This window comes from Prunus avium, chromosome 8, assembly GCF_965620075.1.
Source record: "Prunus avium chromosome 8, drPruAviu1.hap1.1, whole genome shotgun sequence".
Lineage (NCBI taxonomy): Eukaryota > Viridiplantae > Streptophyta > Magnoliopsida > Rosales > Rosaceae > Prunus > Prunus avium.
In genome coordinates this window covers 30,739,882-30,756,034 of record NC_142291.1, presented here as the reverse complement: position 1 = coordinate 30,756,034, position 16,153 = coordinate 30,739,882, and the positions used below count along the sequence as shown (strand labels likewise).

The 16,153-nt window shown below is 38.2% G+C and overlaps 3 protein-coding genes and 1 long non-coding RNA gene across 4 annotated transcripts; 1 reads left to right on the top strand and 3 right to left on the bottom strand.

The window, feature by feature from the left end:
- The first annotated feature begins 16 nt into the window (after nucleotides 1–16).
- Nucleotides 17–1,401, top strand: LOC110765150 (uncharacterized). The gene is made up of 3 exons (XR_015826247.1): nucleotides 17–394; nucleotides 503–645; nucleotides 864–1,401. It is a non-coding gene; the product is annotated as an uncharacterized LOC110765150 (long non-coding RNA).
- A 1,878-nt stretch (nucleotides 1,402–3,279) lies between these two features.
- LOC110765145 (wax ester synthase/diacylglycerol acyltransferase 11-like) lies at nucleotides 3,280–5,664 on the bottom strand. The gene is made up of 6 exons (XM_021968219.2): nucleotides 4,635–5,664; nucleotides 4,398–4,470; nucleotides 4,223–4,290; nucleotides 3,911–4,126; nucleotides 3,700–3,837; nucleotides 3,280–3,620 (listed from the first exon to the last, which is right to left on the bottom strand). The coding sequence occupies exons 1-6, from the start codon at nucleotides 5,526–5,528 to the stop codon at nucleotides 3,465–3,467; spliced, it is 1,545 nt and encodes a 514-aa protein (XP_021823911.2). The 5' UTR covers nucleotides 5,529–5,664; the 3' UTR covers nucleotides 3,280–3,464.
- Nucleotides 5,665–5,847: 183 nt separating this feature from the next.
- LOC110765144 (wax ester synthase/diacylglycerol acyltransferase 5-like) lies at nucleotides 5,848–9,239 on the bottom strand. The gene is made up of 6 exons (XM_021968218.2): nucleotides 8,423–9,239; nucleotides 8,223–8,295; nucleotides 6,824–6,891; nucleotides 6,480–6,698; nucleotides 6,250–6,387; nucleotides 5,848–6,141 (listed from the first exon to the last, which is right to left on the bottom strand). The coding sequence occupies exons 1-6, from the start codon at nucleotides 9,191–9,193 to the stop codon at nucleotides 5,980–5,982; spliced, it is 1,431 nt and encodes a 476-aa protein (XP_021823910.1). The 5' UTR covers nucleotides 9,194–9,239; the 3' UTR covers nucleotides 5,848–5,979.
- A 2,305-nt stretch (nucleotides 9,240–11,544) lies between these two features.
- Nucleotides 11,545–14,417, bottom strand: LOC110765138 (wax ester synthase/diacylglycerol acyltransferase 11-like). The gene is made up of 6 exons (XM_021968211.2): nucleotides 12,781–14,417; nucleotides 12,544–12,616; nucleotides 12,366–12,433; nucleotides 12,055–12,270; nucleotides 11,840–11,977; nucleotides 11,545–11,760 (listed from the first exon to the last, which is right to left on the bottom strand). Exons 1-6 carry the CDS (start codon nucleotides 13,540–13,542, stop codon nucleotides 11,620–11,622), a joined length of 1,398 nt encoding a protein of 465 aa, XP_021823903.2. The 5' UTR covers nucleotides 13,543–14,417; the 3' UTR covers nucleotides 11,545–11,619.
- Between the last annotated feature and the right edge of the window lie 1,736 nt (nucleotides 14,418–16,153).

Genomic DNA, 16,153 nt, shown 5'->3' with positions numbered 1-16,153 from the left:
AGATTTTATACTCTTCTTTCTACTTGTTTTAGATTTATACTCTTCTTTATGGGATTCTTTTTGTGGTTCTGATTTTAAGGAGTCCTGCTGTGGTACAGTGACTGCACCTGTGCAATCAGTCACATGCTAGTCACGTGACCTGTTTTAAAATAAGGGAAACCTGATGTTGTGGTTAATAAGCATTCGGCTCCTTAAATAAATATTTTTAATTTAGTGTTTGATTTTCGTTATGGTGAAATTGAAATGTTTAGTGTTTGATTCATCACTGCTTTCCTGTGGCCAAAAAATTGAGAATGTGATGAACTAGAGACAATTTTATGGCCACAAGTTCTCCGATTCTTCCTCTTTGTCAGTCCCCTCTTCTTCTTCTGGGAATATGTTTATTTGTGCTAAGGTACATTGCCTAATTCACATATTATGATATGTTAGTTTTGTGGGCTATGGGTATGGCTACTTCTTTGTTGATTGATTATGGACCTTATGATTGTGTGTTTCTTTACAGGTGGACAAGGGTAAGGTTCCACCACCCTTCACATTGAAAGATCAGGATGGAAAAGCTGTGAGCTTCTCCAAGTTCAAATGAAAGCCTTCGGTTCTCTATTTCTACCCTGCTGTGTTGATGAGACCCCAGGGTGCAGCAAACAGGTTCAAAATCATGACATTGTTACATGTTCTAATTCTCCCATTCGTTTAGTGGTAGGGGCAGCCTGAAATGTTCATTTCCTTACTTAAAGCTTGATATCTTTTCAGTCAGCTTATCCTAGATCTGATTATTGGGTTTTTGCCCAATAATTTTTGCTTTCCGGAAAAAAACCACTATGATCTGATTATTGTTGTAAGTTATCATTTGTTATGATATGCAGATTCACATTGGAGCTGACAGTACCAGATAAAGACTGTATCTTTAATTAGTGCAGACACTGATAAGTTGATGCTCCCTTAGGCTTGTGATTTCAGAGATTCTTATGAGAAGTCTAAAAAGTCTGGCACTCAACTTGTACTCAGTTCGTTGCCTATGTTGCACAGAAGAGCTGGCTTGTTCAGAGTTTCTTTGTTCTGCCACTCAGCTACTTAAAAGTACGTTTTGGGTGCCATTTTTGTTAGGTCTCATTGTGACTTTACTTGTATCGTTTTTAATTCTAGTCATCGCGACTCTCTCTCTTTGCTTGTGTTTAAGGCTGGGCTCGTGGAGAAAAGAGAAAGGTTGTCTTAGGTTGTGTTGCTCATGATCTTCAAAGTGCTAGATAGCTTGGTTATCATTTCGAGTACTTTTACTTTTAAATCTAATTTTTATTGTGATTTAAATATCATTTTACAATGGATAGATTGACAAAGTTGTAATTTTGTATTTTCAATCATTGTATCTAATTTTATGTAGTGGATGTGCAATTTGTTTTGTTACACCCAGTTATTATGAGTAATTGCATGTTAGTTCACAGTATAATTAACTTGACAGTTTATATGCAATTGCTTACAATGAATATGCAATTGCACAACCATTCTAGGCCTAGCCGACCTACACGCTTCTTTAAACATCACATTATCACTAATTGCATAAAGGGGGTCAAAATTTGCATAAACTGTATGCAATTGCACATTGCGCATAAGAAATTATATAGTAAAACGTGGAGTGTTGGATGTTAATACTCGTATTCAAATTCTATAGCTAAGAAAGCACCAGTTCTGAGACATGTATAGATACTCAAAGAACATAATAATTAAACTATCTATATTATAAATCCTTAATTGTCAAGGGAATCTTTAAGTTTGGATGTCCTCATGTACAAAAAATAATGTGAATATTCTTCCTAAGGCTAGTGTCACACCCCTAGTACAACATTAATGTTGTCTTTCAATCGTATAGTCATATTATTATTTTTATTTCATTACTAATTGAAAACACATTGCTCATCTACTATTACCTTAATGAAGACCTACATAACAAAATGCTCTAATGTTTGAACCACATTGAATTAATAGATATTTATAAAAATACCCAATCCTAGACATGTATTTATAAAAATACTCAAGCACTATTTAAACATAGAAACATACCCAAAATGGGTTTTGGGTATGTGTGTAATGATGGGTTTTGGGTATGTTTATAAATGGGTTTTGAGTGTGTGTAATGATGAGTTTTGGGTATGTTTATAAAGTGTTTTGGGTGTTGGGTATTTTTATAATTTCAGCCCCCATTTTGGGTATTTTAGTGAAACTCCCTTGAATTAATTCATTCATTATGTAATTTACTCAACGAATGACATAATTTACCCAATGAACGATCCCATTAGTGTTCCTTGTGTAACTTATTATGTTCGCTTGGTAATGAGTCTAAATGTCCATTACCCACCGAACGTCAATTTTTACCCAACAAACGTTGAGGGAGTCGTTTGTTGAGTAAATCATGGCTTACTCAATGAACGACATTATTTACCCAACGAATGACATAATTTACCCAATGAACGAGCCCCTTAGCGTTTGTTGTGTAAATTCTTTTGTTCGCTTCGTAACGAGACTAAATGCCCATTACCCACTGAACGTCAATTTTTACCCAACGAATGCCGAGGGAGTCGTTCGTTGACTTACTCAACGAACGACATTATTTACCCAACGAACGAGCCCTTTATTGTTTTCCATGTAAATTATTTTATTCGTTATGTAATTTACCCAACGAACGACATAAGTTACCCAATGAACAATCCCCCTTAGTGTTCCTTCTATAAATTATTATGTTTTGCTTGGTAACAAGTCTAAATGCCTATTACCCACCGAACATCATTTTTTACCCAACGGACGCTGAGGGAGTCATTTGTTGAGTAAATCATGGCGTTTACTCAACGAACGAAATTATTTACCCACCAAACAAACCCTTTATCGTTTACCATGTAAATTATTCCGTTCGTTATGTAATTTACCCAATGAAAGAGCTCTTAGCGTTCATTGTGTAAATTATTATGTTCGCTTGGTAACGAGTCTAAATGCCCATTACGTGTCTTGTTCTTATTGGCTGTTCATTTTGGTATAAACATAACCAAATTGGCTATAGTGGATGTGCTCCATACTCTACACTCGAGTTCGAATTCTCCTTCTCATAGTTTAGATTAGATTAAAATAAATTATCATTTGTATCAAAAACATTTTGTTTTTGTTTTTTTTTTCTATGTTCATTTACCGTTATTGTATTTTTCACGCCATCAATCTATAGCTTGATTTTTTCTTGTGCTTATACAATGCATTTTTGAATGGCAGTTATTCCTTCCGTGAAAGTACTTAAACAATGCATGAATATTGAATAAATAAATCGTAACTTGTACAAAATAAGTTAACTTTTGTAACAAAAATAATACTTATGAAAAATGAGTGCTTGGTTGTTTTTCTCAACCACAAAAAAAGAAAAAAAGAAAAAGAAAAAGAGTGCTTGTGTTTTTTTTTTTCCTACTCGTTTCTTCTCCCAAAAAAAATAATCAATCATTTGTTTCACAATGGGCTGCTTCCTTCATATCAAGCAAGGCCTCCTCAAAGCACTTTGCAAGAAATTCCGGGTCAGGAATGATATCTTTGGCAACCGAAATTTGCATGTCTGCTCTTTCCACATAGCTCACCATATGCATTGTAAGTGCCTGCATGTACGAATCAGCAAAAACCTTCATACCCTAAATTGACAATTTAGAAACTTTAAATTGAATTTTTGGGGTATACATGGGGCAGGCTAGATGCATTCACTCTGAGGTAAGTTACAGGGTTTCCTCCAACTGCAATTTCTTCTTGTGGGCCAAGTATATTTGAGATAGAAAAGCTAGTGTTGCAGACAATCCTGTAAAGAAGCCATGTAGCAATCTGCAGTTCAATGGAAAAAAATTTGTAAATGTATTATTTTCTTGTTTGAAAACTGCATTTTGATGATCCTCACCTTTGCTCCCAAATAGGTCATTAAAAAACACCCAATTTTGTATGAGAAAAGAGCCTCCAGAGACTGTTTCTTGCGGTCCATAATCACCTTAGCTTTCCTCAAATACTCCAGAGGTTCAGTTCCAGAACTTTTTTTATAATAAATAGGTAGGAGAAACGTGCTGAATTTGTTACCCCAACTCGATCCAGAGTTGCTTTTCATCAAATCTGTTAGTTCCTGATCAGATTGTTGATTTCATAAGCAAAACAAAAACAACCCATTGAAATGCATAGCACAAACAAAAACTATGCAAGTTCAGAATTTACAGCAGACCTGCAATCTAGGTTGCTCTCTTAAATTTGCCATAGCTATCCCTGTAATTCGAAGCCCCTCGGGCAAACCTGGTGAGAAGAACAACTGGGTTTAGCTAACTTTTGGTTATGATTGAATGCCATTGATCTCTGTTTCAAATGGGAAGCAAAAGTGCACATCAGCAATTTCTAATTACCATTTGGTGTTCGGTGATCTAGGTATCTTGATAGCCCTGCTGAAACCACCCCCACAAGAACATCATTGATGGTCTGCAGCATTGTGGCATAGAATTTTCAGTCAAAACCCTTTTCTTTTTTCTGAAGAAAAATAATTTGAAAAAAAAAAACGGATCTTTTTTATTTGGACAACTCCAGAAAAGGAACCAACAAAACCCAATATACAAGAAAAACAGAAGAATTAGCAAATCAATTACCGCATTTGGAACACATTTCTTGACGAGCTTCATGTCCTGAAGCTTAAACCGTGCGGTGGCCAGCTTCCTAGGCCAGAGCTCAACTCCATCGCCGCCACTTATCTCTGTTTTTCTGTCACAATCCCACAAGCACCTCAACGCAAACTCCACCGCAAAAATCAAGCTGAACCAAACCATACCCACAAACCCAATCAACAAAACCCACCAGCCCTTTTCACCATTCACTCTGTTTTTCTTCTTCGAGGCAGAGCCCAAAGCCGGAAGCTTTTCTTCCTCTTCAGCTCCCCTGAAACTCGCCGAGAACAGAGACATGAGCGAAGTCCCATCTCCCAGAGCGTGGTGAATGCGGAAGACGCCGCAGTTGTGGGCCATGAGGAGATGAAATTCCCACAGAGGTTTGTCAGCGCTGAGGCCAGAGCTGGTGGAGAGGTCAGCCAAGTAGGCGTTGACCGCGGCCTCGTGGTCAAAGTTTGATGCGGTTATGATGGTGTTGGGGACGACGATGATGTGGCGGTCGAGGTCGACGTGGGAGGTCCTGTGCCATTGCTTGAGGCCTCGGGGGCCGCGGACCATGAGGCTGGAGAATCTGGGGTGGGAAAGAAGGAGGGAGGTTTTGAGGTGGGATTTAATGGCGGCGATGTCAATGGGGTTTTTGAAGCCCATGGTGCAGTGGATTATTTGGTCCATTTGGGGTTGGAGGAAGAACCCACCAATTGGAGTTATGGGCTCGTCGGAGAACTTGTCAGCTGCCGACGAACCCATGAAACACAGACAGAGAGATGAAGAAGAAGAAGAAGAAGAAGGGTCGTTGGCTCTGGTTTCCTTGCTCTCTCCCATGTGGCTCTGCATGTTTCTGTGGTCTTTGCTGGCCTTGTACTTGTGGATTTGATACATGGTGGAGTTATTGGGTTGTTTTTTCTTTCTTTATAGAAAGCAAAATTATTGTATCAAAAGGGAATTAAAATTTAGATTATCACCACCCCTTTCCTTACAGTCTATATAGATTATATATGCATGCCCATCTTTCGTCCAAAAAAAAATAAATGCATAACCATCTGGATCATTGTCTCATTAATGGCAATAAGAGAAGTAAGAAGATTCGGATGAAATTCTGCGCAATTTTCTTGGATTAGTTAGCAAATTGATGAGTCTCTAGACCGAGTGACGGTAGAGAGACCACATTTATGTGTCAAATTGTGTATCACCCTCTTAATAGAGTGAACGTGTCATTTATTAATTATTCATTTGAGTATTAATTAAGAAATAAAAAGGGCATGAAGGTTTTAAAATAAAAAAATATAATATTACATGATGTGACTAATTATCCATTACTTGTGGCTCTTGGTTAATTACTCATGGTTGCATTGCGGCTGGCTGCTTCCTTCATATCAAGCAAGGCCTCCTCAAAGCAGCTTGCGAGAAATGCCGGGTCAGGAATGATATCTTTGGCCACCAAAATTTGCATGTCTACTCTTCCAGCATAGCTCACCATGTGCATTGTGAGCGCCTGCATTTACCAGTGAGCAAAAACATTCAGACCATAAATTATAAACTACAGAAAAACATACATTTATGATCATGCCTAGAAAAAATTGTCTTGTTTTGAGGGCAGTACATGTGGAAGGCTAGTTGAATTCACTCTCAGATAAGTTACTGTGTTGCCTGCGGCTATAATTTCCTCTTCTGGGCCAATAATATTTGAGATAGAAAAGCTTGTATTGCAAAGGATCTTGTAATTAAGCCAGGCAGTAACCTGCATGCAGTAAAAAAGCAAAAAATTTCAATATTCAAATTGGAAGGTGAACGTAACCTGCATGCATTTTTTATTATCCTGAATTTGATCACCTTTGCTCCCAAGTAGGGCATTGTAGAAAGTATAGTTTTGTATGAGAAATGAGCCTGTAGAGATTGTTTCCTCCTATCAATCATCACCTTAGCTCTGTTCAGATACACCAGAGGATCATGGCCGTTGCTTTTATGATAATAAATAGGTAGGAGAATCATGCCGAACTTGTTACCCCAACTTAGTCCTGGTGAATTGTTTTTCATCATATCGGATAGTTCCTGATCAGTTTCGTTTCAGTTCCATCCAACCACCACGATCGAGTTGAAATTAATTTCAATCATTTCATGAGAAAAATAAAGAGAGAATTAATTAACAAGCCATAGGGTTGCAAGTTACAACAAACCTGCAATCCAAGTTGCTCTCTTAGATCTACCATTGCTAGCCCTGTAATTTGAAGCCCCTCAGGCAAAGCTGATGATGACAGAAACAATTGGGTTTAGTTAATTTAGCTATCTCGTCTTAGGAGTGATCATTTTTTCACTATTCCAACCCGTTACAAATTTAGTTACCGCACAAAAAAAACGAATATGACATGCTACGGTAATTAACTTACACAAAATAAGAAAGTATTTATGCATATATGTCGGACTGTGACTAATTAGTATTGAATTGGTACCCCTTCATAATTGTGACTTATAATTTATAAGGTTGTACGTTGGTTCAAAATCAATACAATTTAGTTAATCTGCGTATGATCCAATAAAAATTGAATAATTGTGATTTTTTCAATCTGATCCAATCATATTAGATGTTTAAATCCAATCCGATCTTATCCAATTGATATTGAATTGGATTGAATCGGATAATTGGTTTTGATAATAGAAAAGGACAATAATGATACATGTTAAATATTTATCCTTATGTTTAATATAATCAAAGACATAAATGTAAAATATAAATGAAATATTAGAGAAAATTGTTTTGATTTATATAATATATCAAACATAACTCCATTAAATGACTTAAAATATTCATAACCTTTTTAACGACAAATACCTAAAATAGAAAAATAAGCATAAAACTAGCTAACTAGATTGTATTGGATTGGATTTTGATAAGCAAATTCGTCATCCGATCCAATCATATCGGTTTTAAAAATTACGGATCCAATGCAATCCGCCAAATTTTCAAAACCAATTAAAGTTGGATTGGATTGAATTGAATTGATCGGTTTGGACGAATTGAATTGAATCTTCTACACCCCTAGGCCCCGTTTGGTTCATGGGAAAGGAATCTTGGGGATAGGAAATCAATTGCTTTCCCATGTTTGGTAAGTCAGGCATGGGAAATCGTTGTCTAGCACATGGGAAAGTAGGAGGGAAAGTGAAGCCTTCCTTCCTCCTTGGGTTTTACTTTCCCTTCCCATGGGAAAGTAAGGCTAGCATTAAATACACTTTTTTCTGACTAATTTGTCTTTACTAACAATTCATAATTACAGTTTTTATCCAACAACTATTGGTATTCTTTTTTATTTTTTTTATTCATATTTCTTTAATAGGGGTACAATTGGGAAACTAAACAAAATTTGTTTTCCATTCCTACCCAAAACAAACATGGGAAAGGAAATAAAGTAATATTTCCGGGTTACTTTCCCAGCATTACCAAATATGGGAAAGGAATCACCATTTCTCATCCCTTGGGAAATGACATGGGATATGATTTCCTATCAAATCCGTTCCGTAAACCAAACGGGGCCCTAATATCTGATTTGCACGGGAAGTATCAAAAGCTATTTTAATTACCATTTGGTGTTCGGTGTTCCAGGTATCTTGAAAGTCCTGATGAAATCACACCAAAAAGAACATCGTTGATTGTCTGCATGGTGGGAGAAAACTTATAATTAAAACCTCCTTTTTGAAAAATAAAAAATAAAAAGATTTCTCATGCAAAGTCAAAAACAAAATATTAATTAGAAGCAACGTATATATATTAATCAAATTACCGCATTTGGAACAGCTTTCTTGACGAGCTTCATGTCCTGAAGCCTAAACCGAGCAGTGGCCAACTTCCTAGGCCACAGCTCAACCCCATCGCCACCACTGATCTCTGTTTTTCTGTCACAAACCCACAAGCTCCTCATCACAAGCTCCACCACAAACACCAAGTTGAACCACACCATACTCAAAAACCCTATCAACAAAACCCACCAACCCTTTCCACTACTACTATTCACTCTTTTCTTGTCCCTCTTCTTCCCATAAGCCAAAGTTGGGAACTTTTCTTGATCGTCGGCTCTCCTACAATCGGCCAAGAACAGAGACATGAGCGAAGCCCCGTCTCCCAAAGCATGGTGGAGTCGAAACACGCAGCAGTTGTGAGCCATGAGAAGGTGCAATTCCCACAAGGGTTTGTCAGTGCTTAGCCCAGAGCTGATGGAGAGGTCAGCCAAGTAGTTGTTGACAGCGGTATCATGGTCAACAGACTGTGATGCGGTAGAGACGGGGTTGTGGAGGATGATGATGTGGCGGTCGAAGTCAATGTGGGTTGCTTTTTGCCAGTGCTCGACGCCGAGGGAGTCGCGGACCACGAGGCTTGAGAATCTGGGGTGGGAGAGAAGGAGGGAGGTTTTGAGGCGGGACTTGATGGCGTCTATATCTATAGGGTTCTTGAAGCCGATGGCGCAGTGGATTATTAGGTTCCATCGGGGATGGAGGAAGAGACGGCCTGGTGGAGACAAGGGCTGCTCTGCACAGTTATCATCTGAGGAACCCATGAGAGACAGAGAGAGGGATATGGTGGAAGAGTTGTCTGTGTTGGTGCAAGTTGTGATTGCCTTCTTGGAGCATTCAATTTTATAGTAACATTATGTGACACTGTGATATAATTTTCTTTAGAATATTCGTAATAATTTAGTTTGGCATGAGGGATATGAATATACTCTTTCTTAAGGGCAATCAATTATGGTTTCTTCTAAGCAATGCAATATTGTACCAAAAAAGGGAATAACCTTTGGCACAACTACACAAAGTCAAGCTTGGACTATGCGGCTATGCCTATCTCAAGTAGGAAGAAAAATGAGCTGACTCTGGGGGAAGAGTTGTTTGTGTTGGTGCAAATTGTGATTGCCTCATTGGTCTTTTAGGGAAGGAAAAGTCTTGGATTATTGAATTTTGGTGGCAGAGTTGTGTATAGTATCATCACGTGACATTATGATATAATTTTCTCATTGTTGATATAGTTGCTCATTGCATAAAAAAGTTGACTTGGCAATAGTTTAGTTTAGCATGAGGGATATGATTGTGCTCTTTCTTAAGAGCAATGAATTATCTTTTCTTCTGAAAAAGGTAATAATGTACCCCAAAAAAAAGGGAACTACGTACTTTGGACAACTTTACACCCTTCACCTTACACAAAGTCAAGATATGATTGTGCAATTAGAGGAGTAGGGAAGAAAAATGGGCTGACTCTAAGACAACCTAAGTTCCATGAGAGAGAGAGAGAGAGAGAGAGAGAGTTGTTTGTGTTGGTGCAAGTTGTGATTGCCTCGTTGGTTTTCTTTAAGAAAGGGAAGGTTTTGGAGTATTGAATTTTATACACTACCTGACAGTGCAATATAATTTTCTTCTCGTTGATGTAATGGAGTTGCTCATCGCATATTACACAAAGTCAAGCTTAGACGATGCCCATCTCAATTATCTCATTCATTGTAATTAGAGACATAGGAAGCCAAATGAGATGACTTCTAAATTGAGAATAATTTCCCATACTATTGATCGTCCTACCAAAATAGAGAGAAATTATAGAATAGTTTTCGTGTGTCGGGCCTTCTGTTTAGCAAAAAGTTTGTATTGAACATGGTAGAGTTTGGGTTGGTAACTTGCTTTGTTTGAACATGTCGTATATAATTAGACAAAAAAAGAACATGTCGTACAGAAAGCAAAATGATTGTGTGAAAAGGGAACTATATTTTGGATATGCCTGCCCATCTTGATCATTGTCTCATTAATCGCAATCATCTCCTTCCAATATTTTTCACTTTCCCCACCAAATTTTCTACTACAAAATTCCATTTGTGTAAAAATAAAAATGGCCTCTTCCATCGAAGCTGGAGGGTCATGGACAAACGTTCAAAGCGGTCAAAATCTTGGCGACGAAGTTATAAATTTTTTTTTGCCGTTTTATTCAATTTAATGTCATTTTTAAAAATATTTCTTGCATTTCCAATTTCATTTTTTAAAATAGATTATTCGAGGCAAAACAAAAAAGAGGAAAACCATTACACATGGCTCCCCAAGTGAACAATGCCCGCAGTCGGTTCCAGTGGTGCGTTTAGTGTCAAAAATAATGGCACTATTACGTCCTCCGAAGGAAAATACTCCTCCATGTTGTGATCTGGTGGAACCGCCTCAGCCAATGATTGAGTCGTGCTTGTACTCGATTGTGTCAGACTATGAGGACATGGAGTTTTTTAATTGTATGATGAGTGAGTAGGTTTTTCAATTGTATGATGAGTGAGATGTGAATTTTATAATAAATATGGACAAGTGGCAACTAAAAATCTTACCCAAAAATTTTATATGAAATTTGAGATGTGAATTTTATAATAAATATGACACGTGGCAATCGAAAATCTTATCCTAAAATTTAATCCTAAAAACTTATCCGAAAATTTTATCTGAAATTTGAGATGAGAATTTTATAATAAATAGTGACACGTGGCAACCAAAAATCTTATCAAAATTAATGGTTTAAGTATAAAAACATAGAAAATAAATTAAAGTGAATAATAATTGCTATTGCCCTTACCCTTTGGGGTCGAAACAAAAAAGACAAAGGTTGCCACTATTCAAGTGAATAGTGACAAATATTGTCTTGCCTTTGTCTTGCCCTTGCCCTTTGGGGTGGAAGTGCTCTTATAGGACACAAGGCCTCCATTCAAAAAAGATGTTACTGAAAAATATCAACAAATGTGGTGCAATGTTTCAATTACTATGAAACAATGCAACTTTTCACATAAAGTATTATTTAATAATATTTTATTTTTCTTCTGTTAAGAACATGATTATTCTCAATTGATACATAACAATTTGTAAAAGTCATGTACTTAAAAGTCACGAATCCCACAATTTAATTACCATTCAATTATTAAAAAATTAAATATAAATTTTATAAATTTCTAACAAATCAATAATTTGTTTCTCAATGGGCTGCTTCCTTCATATCAAGCAAGGCCTCCTCAAAGCACTTTGCAAGAAATTCCGGGTCAGGAATGATATCTTTAGCAACCAAAATTTGCATGTCTGCTCTTTCCACGTAGCTCACCATATGCATTAGAAGTGCCTGCATGTACGGATCAGCAAAAACCTTCATACCCTAAATTGACAATGTAGAAACTTTAAAGTGAATATTTGAGGTATACCTGGGGCACGCTAGATGCATTCACTCTGAGGTAAGTTATAGGGTTTCCTCCAACTGCAATTTCTTCTTGTGGGCCAGGTATATTTGAGATAGCAAAGCTAGTGTTGCAGACAGTCCTGTAAAGAAGCCGAGTAGCAATCTGCAGTTCAATGGAAAAAAAAAAAATTGTAAATGCATTATTTTCTTGTTTGAAAACTGCATTTTGATGATCCTCACCTCTGCTCCCAAATAGGTCATTAAAAAACACAAAATTTTGTACGACCAAAGAGCCTCCAGAGACTGTTTCTTGCGGTCCATAATCACCTTAGCTCTCCTCAAATATTCCAGAGGTTCAGTTCCAGAACTTTTTTTATAATAAATAGGTAGGAGAAACGTGCTGAATTTGTTACCCCAACTCGATCCAGAGTTGCTTTTCATCAAATCTGATTGTTCCTGATCAGATTGTTCATTTCATAAGGAAAACAAAAACAACCCATTGAAATACATAGCACAAACAAAATTATGCAAGTTTAGAATTTACAGCAGACCTGCAATCTAAGTTGCTCTCTTAAATTTACCATAACCATCCCTGTAATTCGAAGCCCCTCGGGCAAACCTGGTGAGAAGAACGACTGGGTTTAGCTAACTTTTGGTTATGGTGATTCAATGCCATTGATATCTGTTTCAAATGGGAAGTACAAGTGCACATCAGCAATTTCTAATTACCATTTGGTGTTCGGTGATCTAGGTATCTTGATAGCCCTGCTGAAACCACCCCCACAAGAACATCATTGATGGTCTGCAGCATTGTGGCATAGAATTTTCAGTCAAAACCCTTTTCTTTTTTCTAAAGAAAAATAATTTGAAAAAAAAAAACGGATCTTTTTTATTTGGACAACTCCAGAAAAGGAACCAACAAAACCCAATATACAAGAAAAACAGAAGAATTAGCAAATCAATTACCGCATTTGGAACAGCTTTCTTGACGAGCTTCATGTCCTGAAGCTTAAACCGAGCGGTGGCCAGCTTCCTAGGCCAGAGCTCAACTCCATCGCCGCCACTTATCTCTGTTTTTCTGTCACAATCCCACAAGCACCTCAACGCAAACTGCACCGCAAAAATCAAGCTGAACCAAACCATACCCACAAACCCAATCAACAAAACCCACCAGCCCTTTTCACCATTCACTCTGTTTCTCTTCTTCCCGGCAGAGCCCAGAGCCGGTAGCTTTTCTTCCTCTTCAGCTCCCCTGAAACTCGCCGAGAACAGAGACATGATTGAAATCCCATCTCCCAGAGCGTGGTGGATGCGGAAGACGCCGCAGTTGTGGGCCATGAGGAGATGAAATTCCCACAGAGGTTTGTCGGCGCTGAGGTCAGAGCTGGTGGAGAGGTCGGCCAAGTAGGCGTTGACCGCGGCCTCATGGTCAAAGTTTGATGCGGTTGTGATGGTGTTGGGGACGACGATGATGTGGCGGTCGAGGTCGACGTGGGAGGTCCTGTGCCATTGCTTGAGGCCTCGGGGGCCGCGGACCATGAGGCTTGAGAATCTGGGGTGGGAAAGAAGGAGGGAGGCTTTGAGGTGGGATTTAATGGCGGCGATGTCAATGGGGTTTTTGAAGCCCATGGTGCAGTGGATTATTTGGTCCATTTGGGGTTGGAGGAAGAACCCACCAATTGGGGTTATGGGCTCGTCTGAGAACTTGTCAGCTGCCGACGAACCCATGAAACACAGACAGAGAGATGAAGAATAAGAAGAAGAAGAAGGTTGTGGTTTTGATACGTGGGGTTGTTGGGTTGATTTTGCTTTCTTTATAGAAAGCAAAATTATTGTATCAAAAGGGAATTAAAATTTAGATTATCACCACCCTTTTCCTTACAGTCAATATAGATTATATATGCATGCCCATCTTGATCATTTGTCTCATTAATGGCAATAAGAGAAGTTAGAAAATTGGGATGAAATTCATGAGTCTCTAGATCGAGTGTCGGTAGGGAGACCACATTTACGTGCCAAATTGTATATCACTCCTCTAATAGAGTGGACGTGCAGTTTACTGATTCTTCATATGAGTGTTAAGAAGTAAAAAGAGCATCTTGATCAAAAAAAAAAAGAAGTAAAAAGAGCATGAAGGTTGTAAAATAAAAAATATAATACATGATGTGACTCATTATCCATTACTTGAGGTTCTTGGTTAATTACTTATGGTTGCATTGCAGCTGGCTGCTTCCTTCATATCAAGTGGTCGTTGACAGCGGTATCATGGTCAACAGGCTGTGATGCGGTAGAGACGGGGTTGTGGAGATGATGATGTGGCGGTCGAGGTCAATGTGGGTTGCTTTTTGCCAGTGCTTGACGCCGTGGGAGTCGTGGACCACGAGGCTTGAGAATCTGGGGTGGGAGAGAAGGAGGGAGGTTTTGAGGCGGGGCTTGATGGCGTCTATATCTATAGGGTTCTTGAAGCCGATGGCGCAGTGGATTATTAGGTTCCATCGGGGATGGGGGTAGAGACGGCCTGGTGGAGACAAGGGCTGCTCTGCACAGTCATCATCTGAGGAACCCATGAGAGAGAGAGAGGGATATGGTGGAAGAGTTGTCTGTGTTGGTGCAAGTTGTGATTGCCTTCTTGGAGTATTCAATTTTATAGTAACATTATGTGACGCTGTGATATAATTTTCTTTAGAATATTCGTAATAATTTAGTTTGGCATGGGGGATATGAATATACTCTTTCTTAAGGGCAATCAATTATGGTTTCTTCTAAGCAATGCAATATTGTACTAAAAATGGGAATAACCTTTGGCACAACTTCACAAAGTCAAGCTTAGACTATGCGGCTATGCCTATCTTGCAAGTAGGAAGAAAAATGAGCTGACTCTAAATTAGGGATGGTGGAAGAGTTGTTTGTGTTGGTGCAAATTGTGATGAATTATTGTTTCTTCAAAAAAAGGTAAAAATGTACCCCCAAAAAAAGGGTATTACTTTGGACAACTTTACACCCTTCACCTTACACAAAGTCAAGCTTATGCCCATCTCAACTATCACATCCATTGCAATTAGAGGAGTAGGGAAGAAAAATGGGCTGACTCTAAGACAACCAAAGTTCCATGAGAGAGAGAGAGAGAGAGAGAGAGAGTTGTTTGTGTTGGTGCAAGTTGTGATTGCCTCGTTGGTTTTCTTTAAGAAAGGGAAGGTTTTGGAGTATTGAATTTTATACACTACCTGACAGTGCAATATAATTTTCTTCTCGTTGATGTAATGGAGTTGCTCATCGCATATTACACAAAGTCAAGCTTAGACGATGCCCATCTCAATTATCTCATTCATTGTAATTAGAGACGTAGGAAGCCAAATGAGATGACTTCTAAATTGAGAATAATTTCCCATACTATTGATCGTCCTACCAAAATAGAGAGAAATTATAGAATAGTTTTCGTGTGTCGGGCCTTCTGTTTAGCAAAAAGTTTGTATTGAACATGGTAGAGTTTGGGTTGGTAACTTGCTTTGTTTTTTTTTTTTTTTTTTTTTATCAAAGTAAGATAACTTCATTGAATCAACAATGTCATAGTACAAAGGAAAACTGGACCTTAGTAATGTAACAAATGTGGCCTCATTAAAACCTTGCCTTTAAAAACCCCAAATGGGGAAAATCCGGTCAAGGAAAGAGAGTACCACTACATCACATCCAGCAGAAAATAATTAAGAAAATAATTTGTCACTGGCCAAAACATCAGAAATCCATAAAGGACCATCCTCTAACCACACTTTGAAATCCTGAGTCAGAAGTGCCTGCTTAGCCAATAGATGAGCAACCTGATTACATTCCCGAGGAGCAAATTGACAGGAAATATGAGTAAAATGATTAAAAAGGCCCTTGACTTCATCGACTAAAACACCCTCCACCGACCAGCTTTCCTCAAAAGATTGAAGATTCATAATAATCTCCTTTGCATCCATTTCCAAAATGACAGAAAGATGTCCCAGTTGACGTGCAATCTGTAATCCCAAAATTGCTGCATAAAGTTCAGTAGCTTTAGGAGAAAACATGCCGTGAAGACCTTTATAGCCAGCCATCATTAAATCACCCATATTATCCCGTATCACAACTCCCAAACCCCTAAATCCAAACAGCAAATTGACAGCACCATCAACATTTATCTTCACAAAATCACCAGTAGGTGGAGACCAATGCCGCGTATGATTATTTGCTGGAACACGAGATGGTAGTAAAATAATAGCCCGTTGATACTCCAAAACAAGCTTTCGAGTGCGAGCCAAAAGACAAAGATGTGAAGTACTTCGGCCAGACTGTAAAAAATCATTACGAGAGCTCCATA

Bases quoted from the DNA above. Each gene is read 5' to 3' on its own strand.
- LOC110765144 (XM_021968218.2), bottom strand. From the start codon at position 9,193: ATGGGTTCCTCAGATGATAACTGTGCAGAGCAGCCCTTGTCTCCACCA. The intron at 6,892-8,222 runs GTAATTAAAATA...TGTCATCATCAG, and splicing joins GGAACACCGAACACCAAATG to CTTTGCCTGAGGGGCTTCAA. The intron at 6,388-6,479 runs GTGATCAAATTC...TACTGCATGCAG, and splicing joins TGCCCTACTTGGGAGCAAAG to GTTACTGCCTGGCTTAATTA.
- LOC110765138 (XM_021968211.2), bottom strand. From the start codon at position 13,542: ATGGGTTCGTCGGCAGCTGACAAGTTCTCAGACGAGCCCATAACCCCA. The intron at 11,978-12,054 runs GTGAGGATCATC...ATTGAACTGCAG, and splicing joins TGACCTATTTGGGAGCAGAG to ATTGCTACTCGGCTTCTTTA. The intron at 11,761-11,839 runs GTATACCTCAAA...CCGTACATGCAG, and splicing joins ATGCATCTAGCGTGCCCCAG to GCACTTCTAATGCATATGGT.
- LOC110765145 (XM_021968219.2), bottom strand. From the start codon at position 5,528: ATGTATCAAATCCACAAGTACAAGGCCAGCAAAGACCACAGAAACATG. The intron at 4,291-4,397 runs GTAATTAGAAAT...TCTTCTCACCAG, and splicing joins AGATCACCGAACACCAAATG to GTTTGCCCGAGGGGCTTCGA. The intron at 3,621-3,699 runs GTATACCCCAAA...TCGTACATGCAG, and splicing joins ATGCATCTAGCCTGCCCCAT to GCACTTACAATGCATATGGT.